The following is a 14,288-nucleotide window of genomic DNA, read 5'->3' on the forward strand; positions in this document are numbered from 1 at the left end:
AGATATTTCCATGGAACATGGAGAACTTATTACCCAAGTATTCCATCATTTCCTTCACACCTATTTGTTGGACTGGTTCGCCGTGGATGTGAAATTGGCTGGTCGAATATACGAACAGCCTCCGTCCAGGTGCTCTCCGCATAGATATGGCAAAGCATTTGTCCACGTTAAGGTTCAGGTGGTGCAGATCAAAGAAATCCTGACAGATGTTCAGCAGTTTTCTCACCAGCTTCGCATCATCTGCCATCACCAACTGGTTGTCCGCATATGCCATGCAGCTGATTCTCTGAGATGCCATTTTGATACTCCAGCTCTTCTATTGCCTCGTTTAAGACGAAGTTAAAGATGGAGGGGGACATCGGGTCGCCTTGCCTTGTACCTCTCTTGTTAGGAAGGGTTAAGTTGAGAATTCTCTGTAATTGGCCATGATGTACTTGCGAGTATTTTTGTCGATGCCCTTGCGTGCTAGAGCTCTCTCCACAGTTGCATGTGACAGCGTATCGAACGCTTTGGAGATATCGAAAGCAACTATGGAGTAGCCCCGTCTAGCTGTTCTCTTAGCTTTTACAATAGTGTGGAGGGGCATGTTGTTGGTGAAGACTCCATCCACACTAACGAAGCCCCTCTGGTTCGTATATATTGGTAACCCAATGAATCTCTTGTTGACGATTTTGCTAAATACCCTCAATAGGAGGCTCGATATTGTGATGGACCTCCAGTCCTTAGTGTTTGAAAGATCGGAATAAGGGTAGCTCTGCTGGAGTTGAGGCAAGCCGGGACAGACTATAGAATAGCGTTGTAAAGAAGCATAAGTTTGCACCTAGAGATCTTGAACATCTGTCGCAAAGTGATACTTTCCGGACCCCCTGCTCCCTGCGTGGTTGACTTCGGGTTTCCACAAGTTGTTCTTCAGTGACAGGGCGGTACAGGTTGATGGTCTCAGCTCTTGATTTCATGGGACTTGAAATATTTCAATGATGTTATATACCGGCAACTTGTAAAAAGGTGAATTTTTTTTAAGTCCCAACGAGAGGAAATATTTTTAATTGCGAGTACCGACCTGTACTTGTGAATTTCAAGGGAAATCCGCGCCAAATCAACTTGCAAATCACTTAAACCGCTGCGTGTTCCTGCTCTCCTGATAAGTGAAATCTTTAGGTTCCCTGACAAACGGCGCCAAAAGAGCTGTAATGGATAGTAACTCGTCATGGGGGTCAAGGGAATACTCTTGACGAAATTACCCTCTAGAAACTACGTTCCAATTTAATTTACGTAGATATTATAATTTTTAAATTTTCACTGAAATGGTGTTTTCAAGTCGAAGAAAAGAGGCGAAGACGATGAATAACAATACCTCGGGTCGAATTAGGCAGTTTTTGTCGGTGAAACAATATTATTCATGAGCGAGGTTTTATACGGAAATCTCAATGTGAAATTTGGGATTTTCGTTCGCAGTTTACCTATGTTAATAACATTTTGAAAACTCCATGGATATTCACCAAACTAACACAGATTGATCACTAAGGTCTTATGCACAACTCGAACAAGAATCACTAATTATAACGTCGTGTGAAACACCGCCAATTTCAACTCAGATAACCGAGCAATGCTCGCACATCTGTCTCCTTCGACGCTTCGAAAGAGTTGGTCTTTTCCTAGCCCACAGAAAGGCTCAGGTCCAGCAGGTGTTGATCTTGCGGCACTTTTTGCAAGTTCATCGACTTTTTCGTTTCCTTCAACACTACACTCCACAGTGCCCTGGTACCCATAGTAGACTTTATTGCGTCTGGCCAGTTGCCTTATGATGTTACGGTACTCACAAGATCATAGACAATATTTGATTATACACCGAGTCACCAGTCGTAGTTCGCGAAACATCACGAGAGCGCAACTCGAGTGGTGTTTCCCGAAATATGTTCTCTATACTCGAATTGGTATTGGTAACGATAATATAACGAATAATTTTTTCAATTTCTATAACTATAACCAAAGCGGTCAATTTCGAAAATTTCAATGACATTTCACTGAGCTTGACTTTTATTTATTTTTTGGCGAACGTCCAAGAATGTTACTAAGGAAATGATCATAATATGGCAAGAGGCAAAACACCAAAACGATATTACCACGTCGTCAAGGGTATATTCACTTGTCAATACACCGTAACTATGAGAAATTAACGGATTCCATTGGTTTATCAAAACATGAGTTATATAATCAGTTATAATATCACGAGAGCATAGACAATATTCGATTATACACTAAGTCACGAGACGTGTAGACGAGAGAGTGGTGTTTCGCGAACTATGTCGAGTGAAGAGGTTCGTATAATCGAAATATATTGACTATGTTCGAGTTTGTATTCGTTTCGATTATATAACAAATGATATTTTCCATATGGATGTTGCGTCATATAATAAAATCAAATTAATTTAGGTTTTTCACATTAAAAGCCATTTTTAAAATACTAAAATAGCATTTTCATTATCGTATTATCATATCATGAAATTGATTAAAATTGTGTTAATTCTTATCGACTAGCACGTGAATGCGAACGCCAATCAGGTCAATTTGACGTCATAGCACTGAAACGTTTAGAACATAGACGAACTAATCTCATCTAGAACTACATAGTTTATCTATGGTTTAGAACGTCAGATGATATAATCAAACCGACTTGACTGTCAATATCAGCTGATATCAGTTCAGTTCGACAGACCGTTAGCACGTGGTGGCCATAGATAAACTAGTTAGTATGTCTGTGGTGATGACTCTATTATGCAGTGACATCCCAATAATACCGTTTCAGAATGGAGCGTTTCAGCGGGAATTTTGAAAACTTTTTTAATTTACGTATTTTTTATTGGTACTTTCTATATTTTTCCATGAGAATATTTTTTCGTGTTTATATAGGGCTTATCAACAAATGAAAATCAATTTCAAAATAAAGGCAACGTCCCTATTCCAATTACTATAACCAAAGCGCTGCATTTTGCAGAATTCAATAACATTTCACTTAGCTTGAGTTTTAATTTTATTTTGGCAAACATCTCAGAACGTTACTATGGAAATGAGATGGCAGGAAGCGAAACACCAAAACGATTATACCACGTCGTCAAGGGTATATTCACCTATCAGTACGCAGTAACTACGTGAAATTCACGGATTTCATTGGTTCATCAAATTAAGAGTTATATAATTAGTATAATCTCGAATGATTGGCTAGAATAATCCATTGCTATTAGTCGAAACCACCAAAATGTCAGATTTTGACTTTTGGAAAAAATAATCAATAAGATTTGTTTTGTTAGTACCTATTTTACATCTGTGCTACATTTTATATAATTTTTTATTAGATTCTCATTATCAGATTTATTATTCTACTATAAAAACATGTTCTCAGACTGAGCAAATAAAATGAATGTTGTAATGAGTCTGTCCATTCTTGAATACCAAAAAAAATCATTTATTGTAGAAATTGATGTTTTTTCGTTCGAAATAAAATCAAAGATAAAAAATTAATAAACTAAATGAAAAACTTTTTTTTACAGAAATCAATTCGACCTTTGTTTCATCAACATCTCCACAAACAAAGTTCAACTATTCTGATGTCATCTATCAGAAGGATGCCGTCCTTGACATATCCGAAGTAAACGAAAACAACACATATAGTAACGATATACCCAATTTACAAATATCAGAAATCACTAGCCAAGGGCCTAGTTTAGAACAAAAACTCACCGAAGTGTCTTCAGTAGATGAAAAAAGAACTACAGCTTCCATTTCAACGACTGGGCCGTGCATATTGAATTGTGGAATTGGCGGAATATGTGTGAGGAATGCACAAGGGAGACAATCGTGTTTGTGTCCTCTGGGAAAAGTAGGAACCAACTGCCATAAAGGTTTGTAATCCAATAGAAACTTTCGATTTTTTCGAATACAAAAATGTTTGGAAAGAAGTTGATATTTTGTACATTTCTGGTCTAGCACAAAAATTCCATCGAGAATTTAACCAGCTAAAAATCAAAGAATTCATCTTCATTGAGTTTACAATAAAATTTTATCAGAATATATATTCTGATAAATTATGGACCGAAGAAATTAGAAATCAACACTGAAAAATTTGAGAAAAATTTAGGGATGTTTTAATACAAACGCGCGGTTGCCTTGAATAATATCTACTTTCATTGATCACTTTTTGTCAGATCAATGAATATAACCAAGCTCTATGGGTTAATAAATCCTTTTGTGTTCCGTTATTCATTGACTGACCAATATATGATTGGAATTTAAAAGAATATTCGGTGGACAAATATAAATAGTACAAAACATGAAACAAATAGTTATAGCAAAATAACAAATTTCAACAAACTGAACGGTTTCTTGGAGTCGGTGGGATGGGGTGAGGTGTTGAGTAAGGATGACGCTTAGAACACGTACATACTTTTCTTGTCCAAGTTTTGGGACTTTCTGAATAGGTCATCTCATTTAATTGAAATGATCAGTTCGGGTCTAGACAGGATTAAAGTACCAATGACGCAGTTTTCGAACTAAATAGTCAAATTCACAATAATTGGCAAAATAATAATAAAATATTGGATGTGTTTTTAGGTCTTGAAGAAGCATTTGATACGGTATCTCATGAGAAGCTATTATGAAAATCTGACCGCCTTGGCACAAAATAGAAAGATATAATGTTGATAGAAAGCTGTTTATCAAATAGAAAACAGAAGACAATCGTTAATGAATCATACAGCTTTAACCTGACGTCGAAGATCGGTGTGCTACAAGGTACGGTTCTGGGATCGATTCTTTCTTTGATATTGATATAACGAAATTCATCTAGCGATGAAAAAGGGACGTGTACCATCTCTCGCTGATGAGACATATTTTATATTTAGGTATAATTCGTGGAACAAGTACGTGTATAGCAGTGATTGTAAGGGAAAAAGTATATGATAAGGTGGTTGAGTGGATGTCTCGTAAGATTGAACGCATCTAAAACATTTTTCGTGACTTTTTCGAAAAAACCCGACAGAATAAAATATTTAGAAGTTATTGTTGATCGGCATTCAAAATGGAACCATCATATCAATTCGCTATGCGGAAAGGTGAGGAAATTATATCATAAATTTATATCCTCAGGGACAAATTAGATCAAAATATCCTATATCTCCTCTAAAATTCTCTTGTAGAAACGGTTGACTTACTGCATTATCGTATGGGGAGGTCCTATAATAACATTTTCTCCAATTCTGTGGTTATTCCGTTCATTCTTCCACATCTTGTAGAACAAAATCGTGCGAGAATATATCAGAAACGCACAGTTTTCATGGTTATATTTTATTATTCTATGTTGGTACTCCGAACTTTCCGCCACGGCTTTATCTGTCAATTCATCAATTTGCCTTGAAGAAATCAGTTCTGCCAACCAACATTTTTCAATGCAAAAATCACTAAATTATATTTATGGAAATATTTCATTAATTTCAATGAAAATGCAATGAATTAGAGAAAATAATGTATAATACTCGTACAGAAGGCTCATTCTACCACTCGTTCATTCCAAAACTCGCCACTTCGTGGCTCATTTTTGAATTTTGAACTCGTGGAAGAATACCAATGCCTTCTGCACTTGTATTATAAATAACTATTCCATTGTTTACCGGAAGTGCAAAAAACTATTAGAAAATTTTTTTTGAAGAAACCAAGACTATTCAACAAGACTATACAAAACCAGACCCTTTAACAATCTCAATTTGAGGATACCGCTTTCTAGCTTCAGTATGAATCAACGATTTGTACCATTTTTTCTAACGAAAGTGTACAACTCCTGACCCTGTAGCTTCAAGAAATTGATTCAGAACAATAAGTTGAAAATGAAAAAGCTCATTCTCGAGGAACCGAAATTATTTGACGGTCTTTTCTTCGAGGGAAGTCTGCGCACAAGCTTTGTTTAGGCAGAATCCCTCAAATATTGTGAACAAAAATTCTAGAGAGCAATGAATGAAATTATAACTAAGTAAGTTATATATATATATATATATATATATTCTTTTGAGAAAGAGCAATACAAAATATTAATTTCAAACAATCAAGCATATGTGTCGATGGATCTCAGTATTAGCAGAGGAAATGTAACGGGGCATCATACATTTCAACGTATGATACAAGAGAACAGATAAAAACCTCAGCAAAAACTCTGTCTCCCCGTATCGGTGTAGTGACTGGTTTGTGTAAACGTTTACAGAATAAGCTGACATAATTTATATTGAAGGACTTCCTCTTCAACCAAAACAAAATTTCCTTTATCCTCTCTTTTCGGTTGACGACTCTATAATTTCCAATTGGATCCTAAAACAAAAAGAAAAGAAGCAGAAAGGAGTACTAAATATTAGTTTTCATTATATCGATTTGAAGTTAACTACCCATTCTAAAAAAGAATCTGAAACTGAATGGATAGCTTGGAAACCATCATGAAATTTATGAATCGGACAATCATTCACCAAGTGGTCAATGGTCTCTTCTACACCACACTCACATAGTGGGCTATCAATAGAACGCCATTTGAAGAGGGTACTATTACAACGACCATGACCAGTTCTAAGTCTATTCAAAATACACCAAATTTTCCTAGGAAGATTGAAACCTAGAACTTTTTCTGAGGGATCAACAATAAGACTTTTGTTGAAAACGTTAGAAGAAGTCCATCCCGAACGCCAAATTTCCTTGTCGCTTTCATTGAATTCAAGGAAGGTGTTAGTCCATAAAGGTTTGCGTGATTTCAATCTAGCAGTTCTAGAATCTGGGAAATAGGATAAAATAGGAAATGAGTTCGGATAGAAATGAAATTTATCCCAAGATTTCTTGACTGCAACCTGTCTACGAATATGAGGTGGAACTATATGTGATAGCACCGGTAACCAAACTAAAGGAGTAGATCTAATAGTCCCACTAATAATTCTCATAGAAACATTAAGCTGTGCATCAATTTTATGAACATGAGCACTATTAAACCAAATAGAACAACAGTATTCAGCAGCAGAAAAAACCAAGGCCAAAGCTGCTGTACGAAGAGTGTTGGCATCAGCACCCCATGAAGATCCTGCTAATTTTTGGAGGATATTATTCCTCGACTTTAATTTCAAACGCAAATTTTCTAAGTGAACCTTGAAATTCAAAGAAGAATCAAGTTTAACTCCAAGATATTTGGGGGCAAAATTATGATTCAAGACGGAATTATTGAAAGTTACTCTCAATTTTCTGTGTTTTTGTTGATTATTCAAATGGAAACAGGAGACTTCTGTTTTATTTGGATTAGGGCATAAGCGCCACTCAAGAAAATAATTTTCCATAATTTTAAGATCTTCATTGAAAGTATTTTCAATAATTCCAAAATCAGAATGACGAAACAAAAGAGCAATATCATCGGCATAAATGAATTTTTCAGATGAAGTAACTGGGATATCACACAAATATAAATTAAAAAGTATGGGAGACAAAACCGATCCCTGCGGAAGACCATTATTCAAAGTTTTAAAACTACTACTTTTATCATCAACAAAAACACGAAGTCTCCTATCAGACAACATGTTTTCGATTAAACGAATCATTTTTCCATAGTTCAAATGATCATGTAGTTTTTTAATTAGACCATCCTTCCACACAGTGTCGTAAGCTGCGGACAAATCTAAGAAGACAGCTCCTGTTTTCAACTTATCATTGAAACCTGATTCAATGAAGGTAGTTAAACTAAGTACTTGATCGGAGCAATTTCTATTTTTCCTAAAACCTCCTTGACAATTTTGCAGAGCATCCTCAACATAAGGTTCAATCCTGAATAGAATCAACCTTTCCAAGATTTTAAAAGGAACACTCAGAAGACTTATCGGGCGATAATTACTTGGATCGGAAGAATTTTTACCTGACTTCAAAATATCATAGCAATTACTTTTGCTTTACGAAATTCATTTGGAAAGATACCTGAACTCAATATATCATTATAGAAGGACAAAAGCCAAGATAAGGCCTTCGTCCCCAAATGTTTCATGAATTCAGGATAGATTCCATCGAAACCGGCAGCTTTTCTAGTTTTTGTACATTTAATTGCAGATGTCAACTCTTCCAAACTGAATGGACGAGAAATAACATCTACAACAGATGACGATGATCTCAACCTATGTAAATTTTTCCTCATCTCTTTTACCTCAGATCTGGAAATTTTTACGGAATTAGAAACGCCCACAAGCCGACGAGCAATTAATTCTGGATTAATTTTAGAAGTTGATTCAACAATAGGAGCAGCTTCACCTAATTTCCGTAGAACATCCCAGGAACTTCTACTAGAATGAGTGAAGTTCATGTTAGATAAAACAGAATTCCATTTTTCCTTACGACCTGTATTCAAAGATTTCAATAAATCTTCCGCTTTTTGGGAAGTCGGTGATTTTTTATAGTCCTCATACAACATTTGCGTCTCAGGAGACCAACCAGGAATATAATTCTGACGATATCCCCTTGGGACGAATTTTTTCGCAGCAGCTTTCACTACACCCACAAACCTAAAATAATTCTGAGAACATGGACGAAACCATCTAATATCACTATCTATTTTATTTTTGAAACAATCCCAACGAGCTTCCTTGAAATTCCATCTAGCCTTAGGTAAAGAAACATTAATGTGAATAATGTTTCCTATACGAATTAAAATTGGTCTGTGTTGGCTATGTGGGAAATCATTGAGAACCTTACGTCTAACAGGAAGAGGTTTAGAATCAGTATCTGCAGAAACTATACACAAATCTGGATTATATCCTCTATTCCATCTAGAAGAATGGAAAGTTGGTTTATCTTTTGCGTCAAAAATCAGATTGAAATTATTATCTTCAATCCATTCAGTTAATGCTATACCATTCATGTCATTAACTGCATAGCCCCACATCAAATGGTGACAATTGAAATCACCACAATAAATTGAAGGATGAGGGAAAATGACATCGAAATTTCTAGGCCAAAGAGTATTAGGGGGTTTGTAAATATTGATGACAAAAATATTACAAAATTTGAAGGCTATAAAAAACACACCGTCAACTTCACCTTTCCGAACCAATTCAACATTAGTAATTAATGATTTTTTAACATAACAAGCTAGACCATAAACAGGACTCAAAAGGTAATCTATCAATACATAACCTGTTATAAATCCTCTTTCACGGAGTTGTTTTGCTGTTGCCGTGTGGGTTTCTTGTAGAAGGATCACCTCCGCATCATTGTCTATGGCCAATTTAGACAAAAAATCGCATTTGTCCTTAGAAATTCCTTCAATATTTATGTCTACAACACTAAACTCGCTCTGAAATCGAAACATAATAAAAAAGCACAATAAAAATGAAATGCTTCTGACACTTATATAGTTATTATTATTACTGAGTAAATTTTTAAATATTGAGATACAAATTATTGGGACTTGATAGAAATAAAACAACCGTTTAGTGCTTTTTCTTTTCATTACTGAATAGGTTCAGTTGAAAACAGTCGTTTTTTTTCTAGACTTGGATGTCCGATCTCCACGTTTCCAGGGTTCAAGCTGGTTGGCATTTCCAGCTCTTAGCGGCGCTTATAAGCACGTACAATTGGTAGTTGAATTGCGGCCTGAATCCTATGATGGCATAATTCTTTTGACTGGTGAAAGAGATGATATGGTTGGAGACTTTATGGCTTTATTATTATATCAAGGACGTGTTCAATTCAGGTAGGTCAACAGAAACTTCAATTGCGAATAATGCTATGAACTCTAGACTCATTTTATGTTTCGGTTTTTGTTGTCTCTAATCAATAAATCATTACTTTGTATCAAAAAGATTGAATGTATCCGCGTAGTGAATAAGAGGTAAGAGATTGATTCAAATATCCTACCGGTATTTGAAGGAAAAACAAGCTCAACATTCACCACTCCACTATATTTTTACCCTAAATGTTGATTTGCATACTTATTTCACAGAACAGTAACAGCAAATATCTAGGACTACCTATTGTCTGTAAATCCGATGTCTGTAAATCCGTACCAGATAAGCAGTTTTTTTTTTAATTTGGTTCCTAAAATGCAAATAAATATAAAAGATTCTGATTTCAGTAAATTTTTTGAACAATAAGACTTTTAGGGGGAAAAATTGTATTGAAAATACTGCAATTGTGAAAGGTTTGTCTGTTACTTTTGTTACTTAATTTATTAACCGTTTACTCAGTTTGTACAGTCTTGCATAATTTATATTTATTTTTATTGGATTTCAATATTTTGTCAATTTAAAATTGTATTTTCATATTAAATTGTTAATGTATATCAAATAGTGATGGTGAAGGATTTTTCAAATATTTTATTTTAGACTTTTAGATGGAGTGAATTAGAATAACCAGAGTGGTTCCAATTCAATTATTTAGGTCACTTGTCGAAATCACAATTCGTTGTTCGTGGATTATCTATCCTTTTTCCGTAAAAATATAAGTCCAATAAGTAGGACTGTTATATTTCCATTCTACTTCGATTTTACTTTTAGGTTTGATTGTGGCTCTGGAATGGGAATTGTACAATCGGAAGAGACGGTACTATTGAATCAATGGAATCATATAACACTATTCAGACATAGATGGGATGCTTGGCTGCAACTCAATGGTAAACATCATGCTCAGGGTCGATCAAAAGGACTTTTTTCAAGAATCACCTTTAGAGAACCAGTATTCATTGGTGGGCCAGGAAATACAACAAATTTGGCAGACAAATTACCGGTTGAAAGTGGTTTCAAGGGTTGTATTCGTCACTTGGAAATAAACGATCATGTTTATAATTTTGGACTCGAGCCAAAAGGAGAAGCAATTAAGGGTTCAGGAATAGGTAATTGATAAATTATTGAATTGTTTCAGCTGTTTTTAATTGGTAGTAGGCCATGATTAGAACAAGTTCCATACATTATTTGTTTTCACTAACAAAAATTGGTTATTAACAACAATTTGGGCATAACATTGTGTAACCGCGCACTTTCGAACTTATTTTAAATAGGTATATATTACAGATCCTTGAAAAAGGTAACAAATTATTACCGAAAGCTTGGATGATATAGAAGTGCATGGATATCATTAGTAGGTATTATGCAGAGTTGAGTAATCTTATCCCTTTGAAACTGTATGCTTGGAAAGTATACTGCCAGTCCCCGTACAATACTTGAAATGCGAATGATTTAGAAAACTATTCTTTTCTTAAAGGTCTTTTTGAAAATAACAGCTTCTTTCACACCACCTGTAAAGTGATTCCGTACATTTGCAGGAGACTTGACAATTTTTTGGGAATTCAATAAAAAAAATTATACAATTATCTCGAACGGATCTCAAAATTTAATCTCTATTTTAAACCATTATATTCATGAAATTTCTCGAAAAAAGTGGCCTACGTCAAAAAGTATCACAAATAAATGATGACAAGTGGAGTATTTCGAAATAAGAATTTCATAGAAATGATGAGTAAGATAAAAAAATTGGGCATTCCATTTAAAAACAGGGTGGTATTATGTTTCACCACTTTCGGACCATCGTATAGAGTCAAAAATAATTTAATATTGAGCCTGTATAATAATATAGGTACAAATTTTCAATATTTTGGTCAATGAACCACCCAAAAAAAAAAGAAGATATTTAATTTTAGGGTTTAAAAAGCATAAATTTTATAGTTTGGATATAATCCGAGATAGAATCGTAAAAAATTACATACCTACCTAAGATCGGCATTTAAGAATTATAAAAAAAGAAGCCAACGGAAACAAAAGGGGATAGACTTCAAGATATAAATTGGAGAAAGGCATTGATTTTAGAAGCAGAGATTTTACATTTTTAAATTTTAATTGGTTAATCATAAAATTTCCTTTTTATAAATCATTAATCATTTCAAGAGACATTGATCCAAGGAATTAAAGGAATATTTAGCAGAGTATTCATCAAAGTGCAGGAGATTGAAACTTCAACGAAGATTGTAGGAAGGGTTATGTTTGGAGCAGAGCAGTCGAAACAAAAGGGCTTTTTGATCGGGAAGTAGCAGGCAGTATCAATTGAAAAGTTTGTTTTGAATTTCGCTACCGGTCAATCAAATGAATTTTTCGTAAATGGTTTTTGAAAAAGTACAATTGTGACTCATTGTCCGCTGAACCACATTTGACATAGGGGTTCGAGGTACTGGTAACCCTTTCACAAATCTTTTGTATTTTTTTGCCGTTAAATATGAATCTGCAATAACATACAGGGATTCCTATTTGAAACACCCGCACTCCCACAAGGGGGAAGTAATCTGAAAGAGGTCCTAGCATAAGAGGATTTCGCCCTCCAAACCATCAAACTTTTATTCAAAATATTTATCCATGAGATGTTTCTTTTTTGAGATTTTTGATTTATTCAACATGAAAAATTACTCGGTATATACTCCATAGATCTGATTTTAAATATTAAGCTCGTGAAATATACAATTTCTTATAGACCTTCATCGTTTATTTTTTCCGAGAAATAGCAAACAACTCGAGGACTACTCAAGATAACTTAGAGAATGTACACCAAATGATCATATGATTTGAGAGATACCTCTGAATATGCAATGAAATAGAATATTCAATTTGGAAAAGTTGAGAGTATTTTCGGGGAAATCAGAATCCTGTATTTCTGAAAAATATTCGGGGAGGGTCCGGACCCCCTGGCTACGTTACTATGCCCATAAAACATTTTTGTTAACGCATGTCATCATGCACAAGTTGATAAAATAATTTTTTAATAAATGACAACTTGAACTGATCATGCTCTTGCATTCGTGAGTAAGAAATAACAAAACCATTGGTGTCCTAGATTACCCCCAGCATGTGGGGTAATCAAGAAATCACTTTTTATTGTGAGAAGAAATTTGATTTCAGGGTTGTTACTGAATATATTTTCTCTAATTCTGTGGTTATTCCGTTCATTCTTCCACATCTTGTAGAACAAAATCGTGCGAGAATATATCAGAAACGCACAGTTTTCATAGTTATATTTCATTATTATATGTTGGTACTCCGAACTTTCCGCCACGGCTTTATCTGTCAATTCATAAATTTGCCTTAAAGAAATCAGTTCTGCCAACCAACCTTTTTCAATGCAAAAATCACTAAATGATATTTATGGAAATATTTCATAAATTTCGATAAAAATGAAATGAATTAGAGAAAATAATGTATAATACTCGTACAGAAGGCTCATTCTACCACTCGTTCCTTCAAAAACTCGCCACTTCGTATCACCTAAATATTTCCATTACTCGGACATGAAAAAGAAAATTAAATTCTGAACTTGATTTTCAAACTCTCATTAAAAAATTTCAAGTAGCGTATTTGAAATCCGCACAAATAGTATTCAAAATAAAAACCAGAAGAGTTATATCCCTTGTCACAAGTCAGAGTAGACAGTTGCTCCAAAAAGTTTAACCATCAGCAATCCCTGGCTCAATATTACTTGTACTTCTTTGAAATATTCTTTTCTGCTTTTGATGAGTTCGCTTTAGCACCTCGTTTACCCCCTCTAGGTTTCGAAGGCTTCCTTGGTTTGAATGAATGAATTTTGAACTCGTGGAAGAATATCAATGCCTTCTGAACTTGTATTATAAATAACTATATTGTTTACGTTAGAACTGTGATTTGATAGGCAACGTTTCGGGCAGTGCCCGAAGTGCAGTAAGAAATCACTGGTACAATTTTCGAGGGAAGCAAGGTATAAAGTTAAGGACTTGACCAATTCTTTGTTTCGTTTTGTTATTTGGATTATGTTTCGGTTTGGGACGTATTTTGTAAAATAGAAACATCCCTCTCCAACGAACGGGCATATCGCAAACTTAGCGAGTTATTTCAGTCATAGTGCAGAAAGGTTAAGAGTTTAAGAGTAGCTTCAGCTAATCTTCGCCTTTTCGGGGCAAATGTATGTACATTTGTTGAATAAAGTCGGTTTATTATCATTATTATTATTATCAATTCTGAAATTTCCCCTAATTCATAGAGATCATTCAAAAGAATAGAAGAGAACAGCCATTTTAAGGCCAGGAATTTCCTTACCATAAATTTCGACCATTAATCATCGAGGGAATCACCCCTTATATACAGGGTGTTTCTTAAACATGCGGCAAAAATTCAGGGGGTTGTTCCTTGGACTATTCTAAGAATATTTTGTCCTTTGATAATTTTTGAAAAACCTATTTGTTTCGAAGATATAGGGGAAACAAAATTTCAGATAATAACATT

General features: G+C 34.7%; 1 protein-coding gene across 1 annotated transcript in view; it reads left to right on the forward strand.

Annotated features, from left to right (window-relative positions):
• LOC123676688 (pikachurin) overlaps positions 1–14,288 on the forward strand; it is a 53,024-nt gene that overhangs the window by 20,661 nt on the left and 18,075 nt on the right. The window contains exons 3-5 of the mRNA XM_045612811.1: positions 3,549–3,899; positions 9,547–9,748; positions 10,551–10,885. Coding sequence (XP_045468767.1) covers positions 3,549–3,899; positions 9,547–9,748; positions 10,551–10,885 — 888 coding nt within the window. The remainder of the gene's footprint in view (positions 1–3,548; positions 3,900–9,546; positions 9,749–10,550; positions 10,886–14,288) is intronic.

This window comes from Harmonia axyridis, chromosome 1 (genome assembly GCF_914767665.1).
Source record: "Harmonia axyridis chromosome 1, icHarAxyr1.1, whole genome shotgun sequence".
NCBI classification, from domain to species: Eukaryota; Metazoa; Arthropoda; class Insecta; order Coleoptera; family Coccinellidae; genus Harmonia; species Harmonia axyridis.